Source organism: Lolium perenne, chromosome 1 (assembly GCF_019359855.2).
Source record: "Lolium perenne isolate Kyuss_39 chromosome 1, Kyuss_2.0, whole genome shotgun sequence".
NCBI lineage: Eukaryota > Viridiplantae > Streptophyta > Magnoliopsida > Poales > Poaceae > Lolium > Lolium perenne.
In genome coordinates, this window is record NC_067244.2 from 39,022,871 (window position 1) to 39,041,275 (window position 18,405).

The 18,405-nt window shown below is 48.3% G+C and overlaps 1 protein-coding gene across 1 annotated transcript; it reads left to right on the forward strand.

The window, feature by feature from the left end:
• Positions 1-2,249: 2,249 nt before the first annotated feature.
• On the forward strand, positions 2,250-16,117 carry LOC127347141 (phosphoglycerate mutase-like protein AT74H). The gene is made up of 4 exons (XM_051373368.2): positions 2,250-2,396; positions 5,161-5,273; positions 14,427-15,194; positions 15,319-16,117. Exons 3-4 carry the CDS (start codon positions 14,651-14,653, stop codon positions 15,750-15,752), a joined length of 978 nt encoding a protein of 325 aa, XP_051229328.1. The 5' UTR covers positions 2,250-2,396; positions 5,161-5,273; positions 14,427-14,650; the 3' UTR covers positions 15,753-16,117.
• Positions 16,118-18,405: the final 2,288 nt, after the last annotated feature.

Below are 18,405 nucleotides of genomic sequence, written 5' to 3' on the forward strand. Positions count from 1 at the left end.
CCCATGATGAGGAGGGAGTAGTTCTCCCCCGAGGCTGAGGGCTCTACCGGTAGCTATGTGGTTCATCTCTCTCTCTCACATGGTGTGATCTTTATGTGATCATGAGCTTTGTATCACTATTAATCTATGTGCTACTCTAGTGATGTTATTAAAGTAGTCTATTCCTCCTCCATGATGTAAAGTTGACAGTGTGTGCATCATGTAGTACTTGGCGTAGGTTATGATTGTAATCTCTTGTAGATTATGAAGTTAACTATTACTATGATAGTATTGATGTGATATGTTCCCCCTTTCATAGCTATTGGTGGCAGTGTGTATGCTATGTTAGTACTCGGTCTAAATTGCAACGGTCTATTATGCACTCTAGAGGTTACTTTAATATGAACTCCGGACGTTGTGGAGCTTGTTTACTCCGGCTTGAGGTGTGCTTTTGTAGCCCTACACAATGAATGGCGTTTCTTATCCAACAAGAGAGTGTGAGAAAGTAGCATTTATTCAATTATGTGATCATTGTTGAGAGTGTCCACTAGTGAAAGTATGATCCATAGGCCTTGTTTCCAAATATCGAATCACCGTTTATTTACTGTTCTACTGCATGTTTACTTGCTGCCATATTTATTTCAGACTGTTATTACCACTCATATTCATCCATATCACTTGCATTTTACTATCTCTCCACCGAACTAGTGCACCTATACATCTGACAAGTGTATTAGGTGTGTTGGGGACACAAGAGACTTCTTGTATCTTAATTGCAGGGTTGTTTGAGAGGGATATCTTTGACCTCTACCTCCCTGAGTTCGATAAACCTTGGGTGATTCACTTAAGGGAAACTTGCTGCTGTTCTACAAACCTCTGCTCTTGGAGGCCCAACACTGTCTACAGGAATAGAAGCGTGCGTAGACATCAGGGAAGACGGCTCCTTTTTCACCGGCGCCCATAGTGGCGCCGACCTGGAGATCGGCGTCGACCTCGACGCCGAACCGGACGACGAGGAACTGGCAGCCATGCGCCATGGCTGCCAGCTGCTTACCCGACGGCGGCTGGCCGATGCCCTCGACAGCGGGGGATCGTCAGAAGGGTGAAGTTGCCGCCCTCGATGTGCTCGAGGACGGCCTCGAGCGTCCGGCCCGGCATGCTCCACCAACGCTTGCGTCCGGCGGTGTTGTTGCGCGGAGGCGGAGGCAGCGGACCGTCGTAGGACGCGAGCTCCTGCTCCCAGCGGCGAAGGAAGTAGGAGTTCCACGCCGTATAGTTATCGAGGTGGTAGCGTGGCTCGGCGCGGTCCTGGTCCGACAATGTTAGTCGGACCTCCTCGATGGCGACGTCGAGGGCGCGCCCCTGGGGCGGCGGGATTGGCACGCCGCCCGCACTTAGCCGCCACCCGCCGCCGGGAGGCCTCGTGTCCGGCGGGCAGGGGTACCCCGCCTGGTGGAGGAGGTGCCCCTCCAACGCGTGGAGCGAGCGGCGGGGAAAGCCGTTGCTGGCCGCGCTGTCTTCGTCGTTGAACGCCATGGATCTCGTCGAGGGTCGAGGGAAGATGAAGAGGAAGAGGAAGAGGAAGAGTGGTGCGACGCGTCGCGGCGAGCGGGGTATTTAGGCGGGGCAGGGGCCGACGATTTAATGCCGCGTGGATGCTACGCGTCCGCGGCGAGCTGACCGGCGGCAGCCTTTACTGCGCGCGGAAGATGATGCGTCTGCCGCTGACCGGCCGGGTCGACCTCTGCGGCGAAGACGAAGCGAAAGCGCGGGAGAGATTTCTCGGCGTTTCGCGCGCTTTCGCTTCGTCCGGAGTCCCCGAGCGCGCCTCGGGTGACCGGGGATGGCGTGGGCTCGCCGGATGGATTTAGGCCCAAATTCAGAGAAAAACGAGGAATCAGGGGCGCAGAAATTTACCGTCCGGATGAGAAAAACGTCGCTGGAGACTTTTCGGGGAGACGAGTGGGGATGGTCTAAGCAGGGTCTCATCCGACGTTGTGGAAACCGAGATCCGGGCCGCCGGCTGCGCGCGCGATCCACCTCGTGGTCGTGGGGACGCAAGCCACCACCAAACACTCACCAACAGATCCGGTGACGCGCGCGGGCCCCACCTGTCATCCAGACAGAGGGCGATTGCTGAAGAGAAGAAAAAGTCTCGCTCTACTCGCGCGGGCCAACCGACACACGTCATGCCTCGCGCATGCTCACGCGAGACCCCACCGGCCAGCCAGACCGTTCTAAACCACCAAAACAAAAACAATTCGGTTCAAATCTCTCTCTTCTCTCTTGTCCTCTGATCCCCTCTCTTCCTGCCTTTCTGGACCTCCTCTCTTCACGACCGGAGGCGCCTTTCCTCCTCCTCCTCGCGACGGCGGAGGAGCCAACGAACCGCTCCACGCCACGGCCGCGGCCACGAGGTACGCAGCACGATGCTATCGCTCCCCCCATGGTTTCGAGCTGGGATTATCCGCTCCTGCCTTCGTCGCGCTAGCTTGCTCGGTCGGTCGATCCGCGGGCGTTGAATTTCCTGGATTCTGAGGCTCGATCGCCGGTTCGGGGTAGATTTTGATGCTCACGCTTGCTGCGCGCGCGAGCTGGGGAGAATTTGGTTGGACGGGAGGTGGGAAATGGCCCCCGCCCCGCCCCCCCCCCCGGTTGAGGGGATCGGGCGACGCGGAATTGCAGAGCTACCTAGTGCTGGCTCCTGCCACCCATAGTGAATCTGACGCTGTATTTCGCTTCGCTGAGACATGTCTTCTCGTCGATGAATGATTTTGGATAATTGGATGCCTGTGTTGCCGTTGCTCGTTACACGATGGTGACTGACCAAGTTGCGCTGCTGCACCTCAGGTAGACAGATTGTAGGAGCGATGACCATCTAATACATACTGCATGCTTGCTAGATCGATTGCCATCGTGAACTAGAGAGATTAGATGATTCATAGGGGCACCATCCATCAGATTGCAAGGAAAATGTACAGAGGTGAGAGGGAGGTAGCAATGTCACATTGCTGAATTGACGAAAGCTGCAGTGGAGTTGGAAGCATAACGTTGTATTGCCTTTCTAAGGGGAATATGCTGCATTCAGATGTCATTGTTCCACTTTCTGACACCTAACACTTCTGTTTTTCTCGCTTGGATTGTTGGAATTGACATGCTGTTCGTGTTTGAAAAGGACATCCCAACTACTATGACTGAATCTCCTTGCGAAAACTACTCTGTCTGTATGGCCATGAATGATGACGTCTCTCAGGAGCCATGCCCACCTAACCATTCATATATTTCCCCGTAAAGAAACTTTTGTCTGTTAAGGGCACGACTGGTTTGTAGCCTCAAGTCGACACGCTTAACCTTGGTCATGCCATAGTTGCTTATGCATCTAGTAGTATTTCGTTGCCTTACACACTTTGTTAGCTCCACAGCCACATGTCATAATTTCAGTTGTTTTCTGTTGCTAATTTGGTCACATTGTGCAATGTCACTTTGCTGAATTGGTGAAAGCTGCAGCGGAGTTGGAAGCATAAGGTTGTATTGCCTTTCTAAGGGGAATATGTTGCATTCAGATGTTAGTGTTCCTCTTTGTGGCACCCAATAGTTCCGTTTTTGTTGCTAGGATAGTTGGAATTGACATGCTCTTCATGTTTGAGAAGGACATGCCAACTACTTTTACAGAATCTCCTTGCGAAAACAACTGTCTTTATGGCCATGAATGATGATATTTATTAGGAGCCATGCCCATCTAGCCGTTCATACATTTCCCTGTAAGGAAACTTTTGTCTGTTAACGGCATGTCTGATTTGTAGCCTGAAGTTGACATTGTTGGGCATGCCATAGTTGCTTATGCATCTAGTAGCATTTCTTTCATTGCCACACATATGAATTACACACTTTGTTAGCTCCACAGCCAAACGTCATAATTTCATTTTTTTTCTGTTGCTAATTTGGTCACATTGTGCAATGTCACTTTGCTGAATTGGTGAAAGCTGCTGTGGAGTTGGAAGCATAGGGTTGTATTGCCTTTCTAAGGGAAATATGTTGCATTCAGATGTCACCGGTCCACTTTGTGACACCTAACAGTTCCGTTTTTGTTGCTAGGATAGTTGGAATTGACATGCTCTTCATGTTTGAAAAGGATATGCCAACTACTATGACTGAATCTCCTTGCGAAAACAACTTTGTCTTTATGGCCATGAATGATGACATTTATCAGGAGCCATGGCCATCTAGGCTTTCATATATTTCCCTGTAAGGAAACTTTTGTCTGTTAACGGCATGTTTGATTTGTAGCCTGAACTTGACACGCTTAACCTTAGTCATGCTCATGCCATAGTTGCTTATGCATCCAATAATTCATTGCCACAACTACGGCTTCCACACTTTGTTAGCTCCACGGTCACATGGCATAGATTCAGTTGTTTTGCCAAAGCTCTATAGTACATGTGTGATACTTCCGGTATAAGAATTTGTCCGCTTCGTCAGCAACACCTTTTGTGGTAATTAGTTAATTACACAGTTAGTTGTGGCTATGTTACACAGCAACCAAAGATTGCACTGAATCCCACTGATAAATCATACTCCCCTAGTCATAGGAAACATGTTAACTCTTGTTGAGCATAGAGAACGAAACAAATTATCTGCACTAACTTTTAGTTGAGAGTTCTGATCTTCAAATGGAAGTAGAAGTTCCCAACATTTTATAGTGCTCCCGGTTGTGTTCTTTTTTCTCGAACATACACCGAAAGTGTGTGTCATTTTGTATAAGAATAAACCGTCGAGATGATGCAAGAGTACAAAGAAAACTCCAACAGGAGCAGAAAAAGAAAACCAAAACCAAAACACAGAAACAAAAATCTGTAAACTGAAACTGCAGCTACACAAGCTAGCACATATAACTGAAAGGTTGTGTTCATATCAATCTATTTTTGTGAGCCCATATTTGGCCGATTCTATAGTGTGAAAAGCTGTGGAGCTAGAATTTTGTTTCCTTGTTTGTCAGCAGCCCGCACATAACATACATACTCCACATTAAGCTACAGATGAATTGTTGACATGTACTATATTGTCAGTCTCAAAGATGGAATGTAAGTTATGATTTAATGTGAACATGGCTTGGTAAACTGAAGAACCTTGTAGTACTATTTTCATTTTGCCATGATATACTTACTCTTTGTATTGATGTAGATACATTGTCACCAGTTGGACCAAGGACTTTATACAAATGCACAGCGTGTGTTTTTTTATCAACCGGATTTCAGGCATGAAAATGAGGTGGTAACAGGGAAGGTGACTTTTCGGTATGCACTACGTCTTTTTTTCTGAGTGGTACTTTTGATTCTGGTATTCTCAGTTGCCTCATTAGTTGTTTTACATAGTTTTAACTAGGGCAGTCGATTGTTGCCATGAGCCTGCACTTTTGTGGTTGTGCTATCCTCTAGGCCTGTAGTGACTCCAATGTTCAAAAAGTTCAGTTCTGAAAGAAATGACTTAATATATTGCGACATGTCATGGAAAGCAATCTGAACAAATTAGCCCTTTGGAACATTAACAATTTATCGCTTGAACACACATCAGACTGTGTGTCATTTTGCATTACGAAGAAGATAGCCAGAGTGATGCAAACACTTCAACTGGGGAAACCAGAAGAAAGCGAAGAGAAAAGTAGGGTAAAATCTACCCAGGCTATTGGAAAAGGCAACTAAAAAAACAGAAAAAAGCAACATGAAAATTTATTTGAATGATTGTATTCTATTTATTACTTGATAAGTATCATCCTATGATATTTGTTTTAAAGAAGGTAATACTAAGTTTTTAAGTGGGAAAACCTTGGAGGTGAATGTAATAGGGAATAGGGATGCCTTCTTCACCCTTATGTCCTCTATTTTAAAGAGTAGGCTCGCTAGGAGCCCAGCTTTGAATTAACAAAGCCATCAACCGGCCAGGAATTACACAAACCGAACCGAACACACACCCACACACAACACCACACCACACAACACAACGGCCGAACGATACAAGGGCACACCCTGAAAGGCTTACAACTCAACACTACAAGCAAGCACCAAAGGGACTTGCAAAGCGAAGACTACAACTCTCCGGCACCAAGGGCAACGAGCAGCGAAGGCGCGACGAGGCACTGCCAACGAGCAGGATGGAGATTCATGAGCGAGGAAGGTCCCCTGAACTGCAAACATCAAGACACATTCCGGTTCCCACACCGAAGAGGGCCCCTACCCTCTCGCCTTGGCTCGAAGGCGTCGAACCATCGGTCATGGGAAAAGCTCACCCGAGAGCTAGGGAAGTGCTGGACTTGAGCTCCGAGGCAGCCCCAGAACACGACCACCAGGGAAGGGAGAGCACACCACACCGGCCAAACCGCCGCGGCCTAAGGACGCCCAAAGAGAAGCAGGAAAGCCACCAGGAGCAACTCGATCTGCCGGGGAGGAGGCCCCCAAGCCGCAGCCGCCACCCGCCGCGGTCCAACCTCCCAAGAGGTCGCGGCCGACGGCCAGAGTCGCCCGCGCCGACGCCTGCCGCGAGCGCCGTCGCCTCGCCTGAAGGGCCGCCGCCCCGGTCCTGTAGTCCTCCGCAGCGAAGCGGAGCGACGAGATCCTCGCCGCCACCGTCCTCAGCAGCCGCGCGGCTTTCCGGCGGTCACCTCAGGTGGCGGCAAGGGAGGGGGAAAGGTGGGAGGAGGGGCCTGGCGGCGCTAGGGTATGGGCGCCGCCCGAGTCGCCCCCCCCCCCCCCTTATGTCCTCTATAAGCTGGGCATTTTGAAACTACAACTCTAACTGACAGTTTAATGACTTTCATCTAAAAAATTGTGATTCTAGGGTTTACAAGATAATCCTAGCTGTATTTAGATAGACATGCGGCTATCATTGCTGATTGTGAAAAATTTAGCTGTCAATTAGTACATGGACACAGGAAATATGTCATTAAGTTAGTGGCGACACCAAGTGTGACTGAGTTAGCATTAATAATACTGCAACTACATGTTTCACAACCTCTCAAACTAAAGCATAGATCATTGTGAAAATCTAGCTGAGAATCATGTAAGAGCATCTCCACGGCGCCCCCTATCATGTACCATGAGTCCAGAAACAGCGCCTGCTTCCGCTGGCGGTGGAAGATCTCTTCACTGGGCACTGGTGGCACAGACACCCCGCCCAAGATGATGGCCCAGCCCCTCGGCACCGTCTCTCTAGGCGGCGCTTGATGCCGTACTTGGCGAGCTTGCTGGCCTCGTGCCATTCCAGCCAACGCCTATCCATGACGATGGTGGGAGAGAGAGAGAGAGAGAGAGAGAGAGAGGCGATGGCAGGGCAGACTCGAGGATGTACAGGCGGAGGGGATAAATAGGCGGCTGTTCGCGGTAGGTGGGCAGGTGGTGGCACCATTACTCCGGTGTCTCGGAAGTCGATCCACCTGCCTTGACTCCTATTTAACCCGTCGACAGGAGCGGTCAGAGCGGCTGCCAAGCAGGCCAAGGGGAGGCCGTCTGACGTGGCACGGAGTGCCGGCACCCCAGGCCTGGCCCTTGTGGGTAGGGGCTGGCGTGGGATTGCCATCTATTCTATTGGACTCCAAAATGCGCCGGCGGCCTATGGGGGGTGCCGGTGGGAGCCCACTTTTCTGCTGGCACCCAATAAGGCTATTGGGGCGCCTGTGGAGATGCTCCAAGAAGCAACTCTGTATGAACAGGGGCTCAAGGAATGGCAAAGCAGATCACAAGCCAGAGAAGTTTTGGCCTTTTGGAAAATACTACTTGGATTTACAGGGTTTAGTGAAATAACGATGTAGATCAGAAAATGTTATTTTGTTGCATATAGTTTTCTGTGATGAATATGCATGTGTGCTAGCAATGTGCAAGAGTTTGAGTGGTTAACATAAACGTCTTGTGAGGGTGACAGAAAATTTCGACATAAACCCACAGAAATCAGTAGAGGACCATAGCCTTTTGGGCTTAAGTCTCTCACCCATGACCCATCGACTCTAGGAGAATATAATTTATTCTTTTGTTTTGCCATGCACTTGTTCTGTTTTTGTAGTAGGCCCCCAATGATAGTGCTTGGCACGAAGGAGAAGAACTGTTGCCCTTTCCTTTTCATTCTTTCCCAATCATTTCGCCCTTCTGTTTTGTACCGGCAATTAGTCCTGTTTCTGTATTTGAGTGCACACCAGTGAGATAAAGTGCTTGCTTGATCAATCCTGGCCATATCCATGTATTGAGAGGGCCCAAAGAAACAGCTTGGGCATTCCACTTGGCCATGCTTACCATCATGATGAAGTGGATTACGCGCATTATCTGTTACTAGTCCGTCTGTACAGAATGAGGATATAATAGTGCCCGATTTATACCATGTACCTTAAGGTTGACGCACCACCAAAAGAAGTAGAAGAGCATTAGATACTATGATTCTGAAGCATGTGCTATGAATGCTCATTGTCTGATTCCTAACTTCATATGCTCTGTTTTTTTTTTCCTTAAAAATGGGGGAAATATCAGCCCAGCTTCTGCATCCACACGGCTTTTTTTATTAGATTATTCACAATACCTTACAAGAGCAATACAAAAGATCAACCTCGAAGCCACCTCGCTAAACCTACAGTGGGATGAAGGCGGTGACAATACACCAACTCACATCATCCAAAAAACCGAATGCCTTCCCAAGCCGTCCAATAGCAGGTGAGAAGCACATCCAGTCAAGCAGACTCTCAACGCACACCAACGCACACGCCACAGAAGTTGCTACCGCCGTCTTCCTCGACCCCATCTTCAAGAGAGATCATCACATTAATCTTGCGAGACCTTCCGTCGATGTCACCATGACGCCAGACGGCTCCACCATCCTGCACGCATACATCATCCCACATCCGTCGTCGATACCCTGCAGCACCATGCCACCGAGACTCGGCGCCATCAATGTGGTAGATGAATACCACTCCACCAACATCCGCCAACATCCAGCAGCTGCTCCAAAAACGATGCCCGAAGAGGTAGAACGACGCAGGTAGCGCCGCCATCGTCCGATCCGGGAGACCCAGATCTAGGGTTTCCCCGGAGCAGCACGAGTAGGTAGATGCAGGTTGCGACGGAGATGCCTTCAAGAAGGTAACCACGCGTAACGTCGCCATCGCCCGCCATGACCAGGGTCGGAGCATGATTTTCACCGGCAGCCACACATCTCCAACTCGCCGAGTGTAGTGGCAAGACAAGCAAGGGGGCATATGCTATGCACTAGCTCTATCATGTGTACTAGTGTACTAGGAGGTATAGGAGCCATCAGATTATATACAGAGTGTCCAGATTGAAGCGGCGGACTGCATCCCAGTAGGTTCAAATATTTTGTGAAAACGTCCTTAGGAAGCTCAGTCTTCCACACGACAGTGCCATTTTCTCAAAACACAGCCATGCTACGTTAAAATAAATCCACCCGTGTTCCTTTGCCCTTTGTTTTACCTTTTCATCCTCAAAGGAACTTTAGCCCCAACCTGCTCACCTCCATTAGTAAATCCAAAGGATGTGTACGGAGCCTCTCCGTCCAGTTGGGTTTTTTCCCCATCCGTTTGATAAATTAAACTCTAGTCTCTAGCTCCCGATTTTGCAGGTTTTCCTTTTTCGCAAATTACATAGCAGCTGGCCTAAGCACGATCACAGTCTAATAAGTTAGGAATAGGTTAGATAAAAGAGATTGCTAGGTCGATGCAAGAATACGAGTCCAGGTAGCAGAGACGTTTTTGTTAAATGTGTGCTGTCGGAGGGGCTGTGTGGTAAATCTGCAAGCAAGTGAACGCCCAGCGGCCCACTTAAATCCAGAGAGTCTATTTCATATCTAATGGTACACATTGGCTAGTACATTAGTACACCTGATGGAGCTAGTACACAGCATACGCCCCCGACAAGCAAACACAATGCCTTCGACAAGGTAACGACGCCAAGCGACGCTGCCATCGTCCGCGAAGACCGAGAGCAAAGCGCAGTTTTCACCGGCTGCCCTGTCACCCTAAGCTCGTCGTCGACTGGATCTTCACCGTCGGAGATCTGTGTGGGATCCCAAGATCCCCCACCCCAGATCCCAACGAGGCCGTCCACCTCCGGAGAGGAGGTCGCCGCCGCCATGCCCGGGGCCGCCGCCCCAGCTCCCATGTGATACGGGCGGAGCAGCCCGTCGCGCGGAGGAGAAGGCGCAGCAGACACGGCCGCCTCCAGGCCCCAATGGCCAAGATCCGGCCACGCCACCACCGCCGCCGCCTCGCCTTCCGGCCACCGACGCCGCGCACCACCACCACCACAAAAGAGATCAGGAGCGCCGCCCCCACCCCCAGGTTCGCGACCAGCTGAAAGCCCCGCCGCCGCCATGCTGCGCGGGCTTTGCCCGGCGACACCTCCGGCGGCGGCGAGGGGAGGGAGGGGGGCCGGAGGACCGGTGAGGAGGGGCTCCCCGGAGTGGCGTGGTGCCGCCACGTGGGGAGGGTTAGGTCGGAAGACCTTAAGAGGGTCATATGCTCTGCTTGTTGAACTGAATGTCTCAGCCTCTCGGGCAATGTTAGACAACACAGCAGTGAGAAAAACTGAGTTTCCTGAGCTCTCTGTAGTTTGATGCATTCTTCTAAATCTTTGGAAGAGAATAAGAAACATTATTGAAACGATCTACACATTTGCTCTAACTCTGTTCACTATAAAACTCACTCAGTGCAGCAGTTTTAAGATTGTCGTTAGGTTAGGTAAGCTGTTCACTAGGCCCTCCTTTTGGCACTCTCATTTCGAGATGAGTTCGTTATCTGAAACCCATAACCATCACATTTAGAACGTGCTGACACCTGAAATCTTGCATGGCCCGGTCAAGCCTGTTCAGACTTCAGATGGTGCTATATGCATACATATTTTTTTTTTTGTATCTTAGAGGGCTGAAGCTACAGAAAATCCAGCCTCTGTTTAACGATAGCTGGGGATAAGGGGATAACTGACATGCGTGACATGGGAAAGGTGATCTGAAACTGCACCGCAAGTCTGCAATACGAGCTGGATCCACTATCTTATCCGGTTCGGTGCCACATGAGATGTTCTTCTTCCTTAGGGGAGAGGACTTGCTCCCCACAAGTTAGCGTGTCAACCTTTTTGCAGGGGGATCTTGGCATGTGTAGGGTGAATGTATCTTGCACGGAAGGCCCTGGCGGTGCCTATGTTTCGTGCTCATGTCTTATTTTCAGGATACCGGCTTGGTATACCAGGAAGCAACCTAAGCCTGCCAAACGAAAGTCGGAATTGGGGCAGGCATGGGAACAACCAAACCAGGAAACCAACTTTCAGAGGTCCCGCTATATATAGTCTATTAACAGCGTGAACCGTTGATCATGCTCTAAAGCATGATCCTGCTAATTTTGAGCTGGACTTCATAATAGGACCCTTTACCAAATTCTGTTGTTTGCATCCTATACACTCTATCCAATGTGTTGCTCTACTTTTATGTTTTTTATACTATCGAAGCAAACTTTACTCTGGTCTTTAGTTAGTACAAAGTGGCTACCCCTCTTTAGAACTAATCCATTACACATGCATTACGATCGAATGCCCTAAAAAAATTTAAAGCTCCCCACTCAATTGGAATATAGCACTGCTGTAATTGAACCCTGCATATGTGATCTTCAGCCTTCATGGTGCACAGATACATGATAGCCATTGTATATGGCGCTCTCCATCAGTACTGAATGCATATGCCGTGTGTGTGATTGATTTTTTTTTCGAAATGGGGGTATACCCCGGCTTCTGCATCGTGGCGATGCACACAGCCTTTTATTGAAATAAAACAGATCCGAGTATTAAAGTTTACAAAACACGCAAAACACCAGGGATTGATACAAGAATCAAACACCTAGCACACATACTAAGACTACATGTCAACATAGCCGTCTAGTATGACGCCAACCAGCCTGGCACAAGATATCCTGAGCGACCATCAGGAGCCGTGTGCATCCAATAGCCATGGCATCCCGCTGTCCCACCGGAGAAAGCAGAGCCCAAAGTTGGACCCAATGGGAAACCATATGGATAACCTGCAAGAAATGAAAAGAAGTTTTTTTGTTAAAAATTATATCGTTCCTGAGTCTCCAAATAGACCAACACAAAGCAGCCACCCCAATTCGGATGTACCCCTTAGATTGTCTATCTACTCCATTTAACCAATTACCAAACATATTAGTAATATTGGTGGGAGGTGAAAGAGCATAAGTAAAGTTCACCGTACGCCATACTAATTTAGCTAACGGACATTCAATAAACAGATGTTGAATGGTCTCTTGTTCTCCACAAAAGACACATTTTGTACATCCATTCCAATGTCGTTTAACTAAATTATCTTTTGTTAGCAACACCTTATTACTCAAGAACCACATAAAAATTTTGATTTTTAACGGAATCTTAACCTTCCAAAGGTATTTTCTCAGGAATGGGGTATGATCACACATAAGATCTTCATACATTGACTTTACTGTAAACAAACCATTGGATGACAAATTCCAAACAAAGCGATCATCTTCTTCGTTTAAGTGTACCATCATTAATTTGCGACATAATTGCAACCATGAAGTCCATTTGGTACCATTTAATATTCTCCGAAACGTAATATTCAGCGGCGACTGACCTAGTACCTGCAAGTAACCGTGACATTCTTATGGTGCACAATATTATAAAGAGACGGATACTGTTGAGCCAAAGAAGTTTTGCCTAGCCAGATGTCTTCCCAAAAACGAGTACTGCTACCATTACCCACTTGGAAAAAACCCCTAGCAAAAAACTCCTGTTTGACCTCCATTAGACCTTTCCAAAAAGGGGAATCAGTAGGTTTTGCTTGAACCTCCGATAACGTCTTATGTCTTAGGTATTTATTAATTAGCAATTCTTGCCAGACCCCGTCCTCATTAAGAAGTTTAAAGAGCCATTTACTCAATAAGCATCTGTTTTTGATTTCAAGAACTTCAATACCTAATCCCCCTTGATCTTTGGGTCTACAAACAATATTCCATTTTGTAAGCCGGTATTTTCTTTTGTTTTCGTCGGACTGCCAAAAGAATCTTGATCTATAGAAGTCCAAACGTTTCCTTACCCCAACAGGTATTTGCAGGAAAGACAACATAAACATCGGTAAGCTAGTTAATACTGAATTAATAAGAACTAACCTATCACCATAGGATAGTAACTTCCCTTTCCAGCATCCTAATTTACTCTCAAACCTTGTTTCTACTGGATACCAATCTGAATTTTTTAGTTTCTTGTAATGTATTGGAATACCCAGATATCTAAAAGGAAGTTGACCAGCATCACATCCAAAGATCTGTTTATACTGATCTTCCTCTTCTTTAGCCATTCCAAAACAAAAAATCTCACTCTTATGAAAATTAATCTTGAGTCCCGATAATGTGTGTGTGATTGATAGAAGCTTCTAAGTTGAGTCGTACAACTAGCTGTGTGCATGGGACCTGATCTGAACCTGAGACGTGCTTTGCGTGTACGGCCCTGTGCGCGTGTGGCGTGTCTGTGGATGCCGTGTCAGGACAACCCCTACGCCTACAAGCATCCAAATCCCAAAATTAAAGCACGGACCCCTGTGTGATCAGGATAGACCAGGGATTGCTTAGCTGCTTCTGGCCTCCAACTCGATTTCGTGGTGCGCACATGCTTCACGGAGACACAAAGCAGCAACAGTAGAGTGCCTTATCACGTGGATTTCCTTGCACCGCGTCTCGCGAGGAGAGGACCCATCCACAGTTGCACACTCGTCCTAATCATGTGCCAAGCAACCCGAGTTATCTTCGAGTTTCTGCATAATCACGATGATTGGTTAGTTGGGTGAAACTTCAATAGTTACAAGTCTCCAAGAAACTTCAATCGTTGGATGCAGTGTTTGGAAGTTAACCTGCTCAAGTAAAAAAGAAAGAGCTTGTGCTTTCTAAATAAATTGGAGTTTACTCCTCATTGCACGTTTTTCCAGTTTAACTTATGTGATGATATGTTAAAATGCTTCGAACAGGGTAACTTAACCCTGCTTGACCCACTGAAATGTAAAAAAAAAAGGCGTGACTAATTCTGACTATGAATCAAGTTATTTCCCAGTTAATTGTAACCCACGTTGTAACTCATAATTAGCATGAATCAAGAAACAATCTAATGGTTCGAGTCTAACTCATGAGTCATTCCTAACATGAATCAGGAAGCAATCAAACGGTTCAGGCATTTTTTTTTCTCAGTTGCAGCTCCACTTGTAACTAGAGTTATCTTCGAGTCTCCGCACAATCCCAGAAAAAGTTATTTTTCTGCGTAATAGCCTTCATCCTAGAATCAGTTTAGTTGGGTAGGGTTTTGTGGTCGGAAGAGAGCCTCATTGCACGTTTTTCCCGTTTAACTTCTATGACGAGGGGTTAAAATGCTTTGCTTGGCTTGATCTTGCAGGAGGAGCAGCACACGGCATCTCTGCAGCAACAGGAGATCTGTGGAGTGTCAGTTAACAATTCCTTGCAGAGTAAGCCGGCCAGCGCGGCAGGAACCAGAGCGCCAGCTGGCCCAATCAGGGCGCGGCGTCAAGTTTGTTGCTCTCCATCACCCAACCACCTCCCTTCCAACTGGTCCCCACTTCCCCTGCTCTATAAATACCCGCGCACGCCCTGGCGCCAGCGATGTCATCACCCGAGACGGCGGCGGACGGCGTCGGCGGCGGCAAGGACTCCTGCTGCTTCTGCGAGATGACGAAGCAGCACGCCACGGGGTGCTCGCGGCGGCTGCCGAAGCGGATCATCCTGGTGCGGCACGGCGAGAGCCAGGGCAACCTCGACATGTCGGCCTACTCCACCACCCCGGACTACCGCATCCCGCTCACGCCGCGCGGGGTCGAGCAGGCGCGCGCCGCCGGGAGGGGCATCCTCGACGTCGTCTCCTCCTCCTCCTCGCCGGACGGCGGCCCCGACCCCAACTGGAAGGTCTACTTCTACGTCTCCCCCTACGAGCGCACCCGCGCCACGCTGCGCGGGATCGGCGCCGCCTTCCCCCGCGACCGCGTCATCGGCGCCCGCGAGGAGTGCCGCGTCCGCGAGCAGGACTTCGGCAACTTCCAGGTCGAGGAGCGGATGCGCGCCGTCAAGGAGACCCGCGAGCGCTTCGGCCGCTTCTTCTTCCGCTTCCCCGAGGGCGAGTCCGCCGCCGACGTCTTCGACCGCGTAGCCAGTAAGCCCCTCCCCATTCCCCTTCTACTAATCCTCCTTCCAATTCGGTTCGATCCAATCCCGGCCGTCCCCGATCTTCTCTCCCCGGCCGCCGCTGATGCCTGATCGCGAAACCAACAATGCAGGTTTCCTCGAGTCGCTGTGGCGGGACATCGACAACGGGCGGCTGGACCAGACCACCAGCTGCGAGACCAACCTGGTGATCGTCTCGCACGGCCTCACCTCGCGCGTCTTCATGATGAAGTGGTTCAAGTGGACGGTGGAGCAGTTCGAGCGCCTCAACAACTTCGAGAACTGCGAGTTCAGGGTCATGCAGCTCGGCCCAGGCGGCGAGTACAGCCTCCTCATGCACCACACCAAGGAGGAGCTCGAGGAGTGGGGACTCTCGCCGGAGATGATCACCGACCAGCAGTGGCGCGCCTCAGCCAACCGCCGCAGCTGGTCCGAGGAGTGCTCCTCATTCATCGCCACCTTCTTCGACAACTGGAACGATCGGCCAGAGGACGACGACTGCCAGGAAGAAGACGATGCGGCCGAGATCAAATCTCTGGAGGAGTAACCAAATGATCTCGCCTTTCCTTTAGTTTCCACACAAATTCTTTGAATTCGATACTGCACAACTCGGTCTTTGTTACTCTTCTCCAACTGGAAGGATTCTGAAGAAGGGATGGCATGATCGAGCTGTTGGACTATCCGAACTGACTTGCTCTTTCGTTAGTTTCCTCAAAATTTCTTCAGATGTGATACTGCTAGTGTCTTTCGGCATGGATGGATGTAGCCATTGCTGGTTTCTTATTTATTGATTTCCAAACCTGTTCATAGTAGCTAGACATTGAGTGATACGAATTGGGGAAATGCAGAACTGGGTGCTCTGATTCAGAGCAGAGTCTTGGAAAATGACATTTCTTCAGGTTTTGGCTTCCATTTATTTCTTATACTGCCAAGTTTTTCTTGGACTATGCTGATTGTTGGTTGAATCAGCAGCAACCTTGTCTTAGTATTATTGTTCATAGCAGCTAGACATAGAGATGCTATTCGGCGAAATGCAGGAAAGGGTCCTCTGATTGAGAGAAGAGCATTGGAGAATGATATTTCTGGAGGTTTCCGTTTTGAATCATTCTTATTGCCAACTTTATTTGGAATGTGAATTTTTTTGGTACAATTTCTAACCTGTTCATTTGTGGTTTTCTTAATTTTTTTTTATCTTCTATGAGAAGTTTAAGTCTCTTTGGAGTCTGAGAAAATGGTTCTCTGACATGTTTCTTTATCTAACATATAGTCTGTTTCTGCTCTTTATTTTTACATCTGAAGAAGAATGTTATGTTTATTTTATTTTTGTGAGAAGTTTACAGGAGCCTTTTTTGAGGAAAGTAAAGGTCACTTTTGAAAAAATATTAAATAGCGTTATTATCTGAGAATTTTGTTTGGTAGTCTCTGTGCACAAGCAAAGAGTACTAGTGTCTGAGCATTTTGTTTGGCAGCAAAAGTATTCTTGTATCTGCTCATTTTTCAGCTGTCACGTGCAATTCTTCCTTCCTGGTTGCACTAGGATAAATTTCATTTTCCAACTATTCGCCCATGATGGACTGTCGTTCTAATGCTGCATGCCTGCATCTACATCTTAATCCCTGCACAAGCATGTATCAGTAGTACTACTAGTTTGAGAAATTATAGGAATTGGTAGATTCTATTATAGTCATAGTACATAATCCTTGCTGGCACGACGTCGTTGCTCTGTTTTGGTCCGATACTCTGACAGGCATCTTTTTCGACGGCTGGTCCGACAAAATTGACCGTGCCGAGAGTGTGGGTGTTGCCGTGGCTTGTTATTGGGGCTAGGCAGTTTTTTTAGAGGGGCTTTTTTTGTTCAGGCGCTAAGGATCATCTTGTGTCTATGAACTGTCAACAGTGCGCGTCAAGATCCCGAAATACAGGAGCCGGAGTGTTGAATCTTGACCGCTGAACTGCCATACCGTGTAGCAGTAATCTCTAGCTAACTCGTTGGTAGTACTACTTTTTTTTTTGGCGAATGCGTTGGTACTACCTTTAGGATATGCTTAAAAAAAATTCGAAACATGCATGATTAATTATAATTTGTTCAGCCTGGTAACGATAGCATTTGCTTGATCAGTACAATGAAAAGGGAACTCCACCATTCCGTTCCCACATGATTGAACTGTGACTCGTGACTTGTGCCAGCGTCACGGCTAGGGATACAGATAAGGTAGGAGAAGGGATATGGGGAAATCCAACTCGGCTCACGGTGTATATAAATTCGTTGTGTGAAAATATATTTTAAAATATCAAAATATTCTAATATAGGGTGGGGAATACTTTTTGTATCTCGTGTAAAAAGATAAAATTTAATGCTCCAACAAGATTATAGGATTTTTTTTTGTCTTTTTATACATGCCACATAAAATATTGTTTTCTCAAGAAAACTTGTGTACGAATATAGAATATCAGGCACTGCTAGAAAAAAGCTTATTGCCGGCGCACCCAAAAAGGCTATTGCCGCACTAGAGCCCGCCGGTAGGAACAGGCCGGTAGTAATTGGTGCGCCGGCGGTAACTCACATTATCCCGGCGCACCTGTCTAGTGCGCTAGCGGTAAGTTATACAAGAAAAAAAAAATTCAAATCTAGATCTAGATCGCCAACCGTAGTTGTCGTCTCTGAGCCGGTGTAGGAGGTGCACGAGGATGCCGGAAGATCCCAAGGTTGCTGCGCCGGTGTAGGAGGAGGAGGAGGAGGAGTAGGCAGGAGGTGGAGGAGCCCAGAGGAGGTGGAGGAGGCCGGAGGTGATGCAGGAGGCCGAAGGTGGTGGAGGAGGCCAGAGGTGGTGGAGGAGGCCGGAGGACGTCGTGGCCGTCGGTGCAGGAGGAGGTCATGCGGATGAGTGGGTCACTTGAGTAGCTCACTGCAGCAGCCGGAGAAGGCTGTGGGTGTAGAAGAGGAGGAGGAGGAAGAGGAGGAGGAGGAGGAGAAGAGAATGAAAAGGGGAAAGTGAGGACCACACGCTGGTTTAGAGTATATATAGCATAGGTTACCGCCGGCGCACCAAATATGGTGATGCGTCGGCTATCAATTTTTTTATTTTTTTCGTCAAAATCTAAAAGCTGAAAAAATCTTCTGTTTTGAATTTGCCGAATTCAATTCGGATAGAAAATTTCATCGGAGGTCATATGCAACCAAAAATCCTGTTTTACCGAAA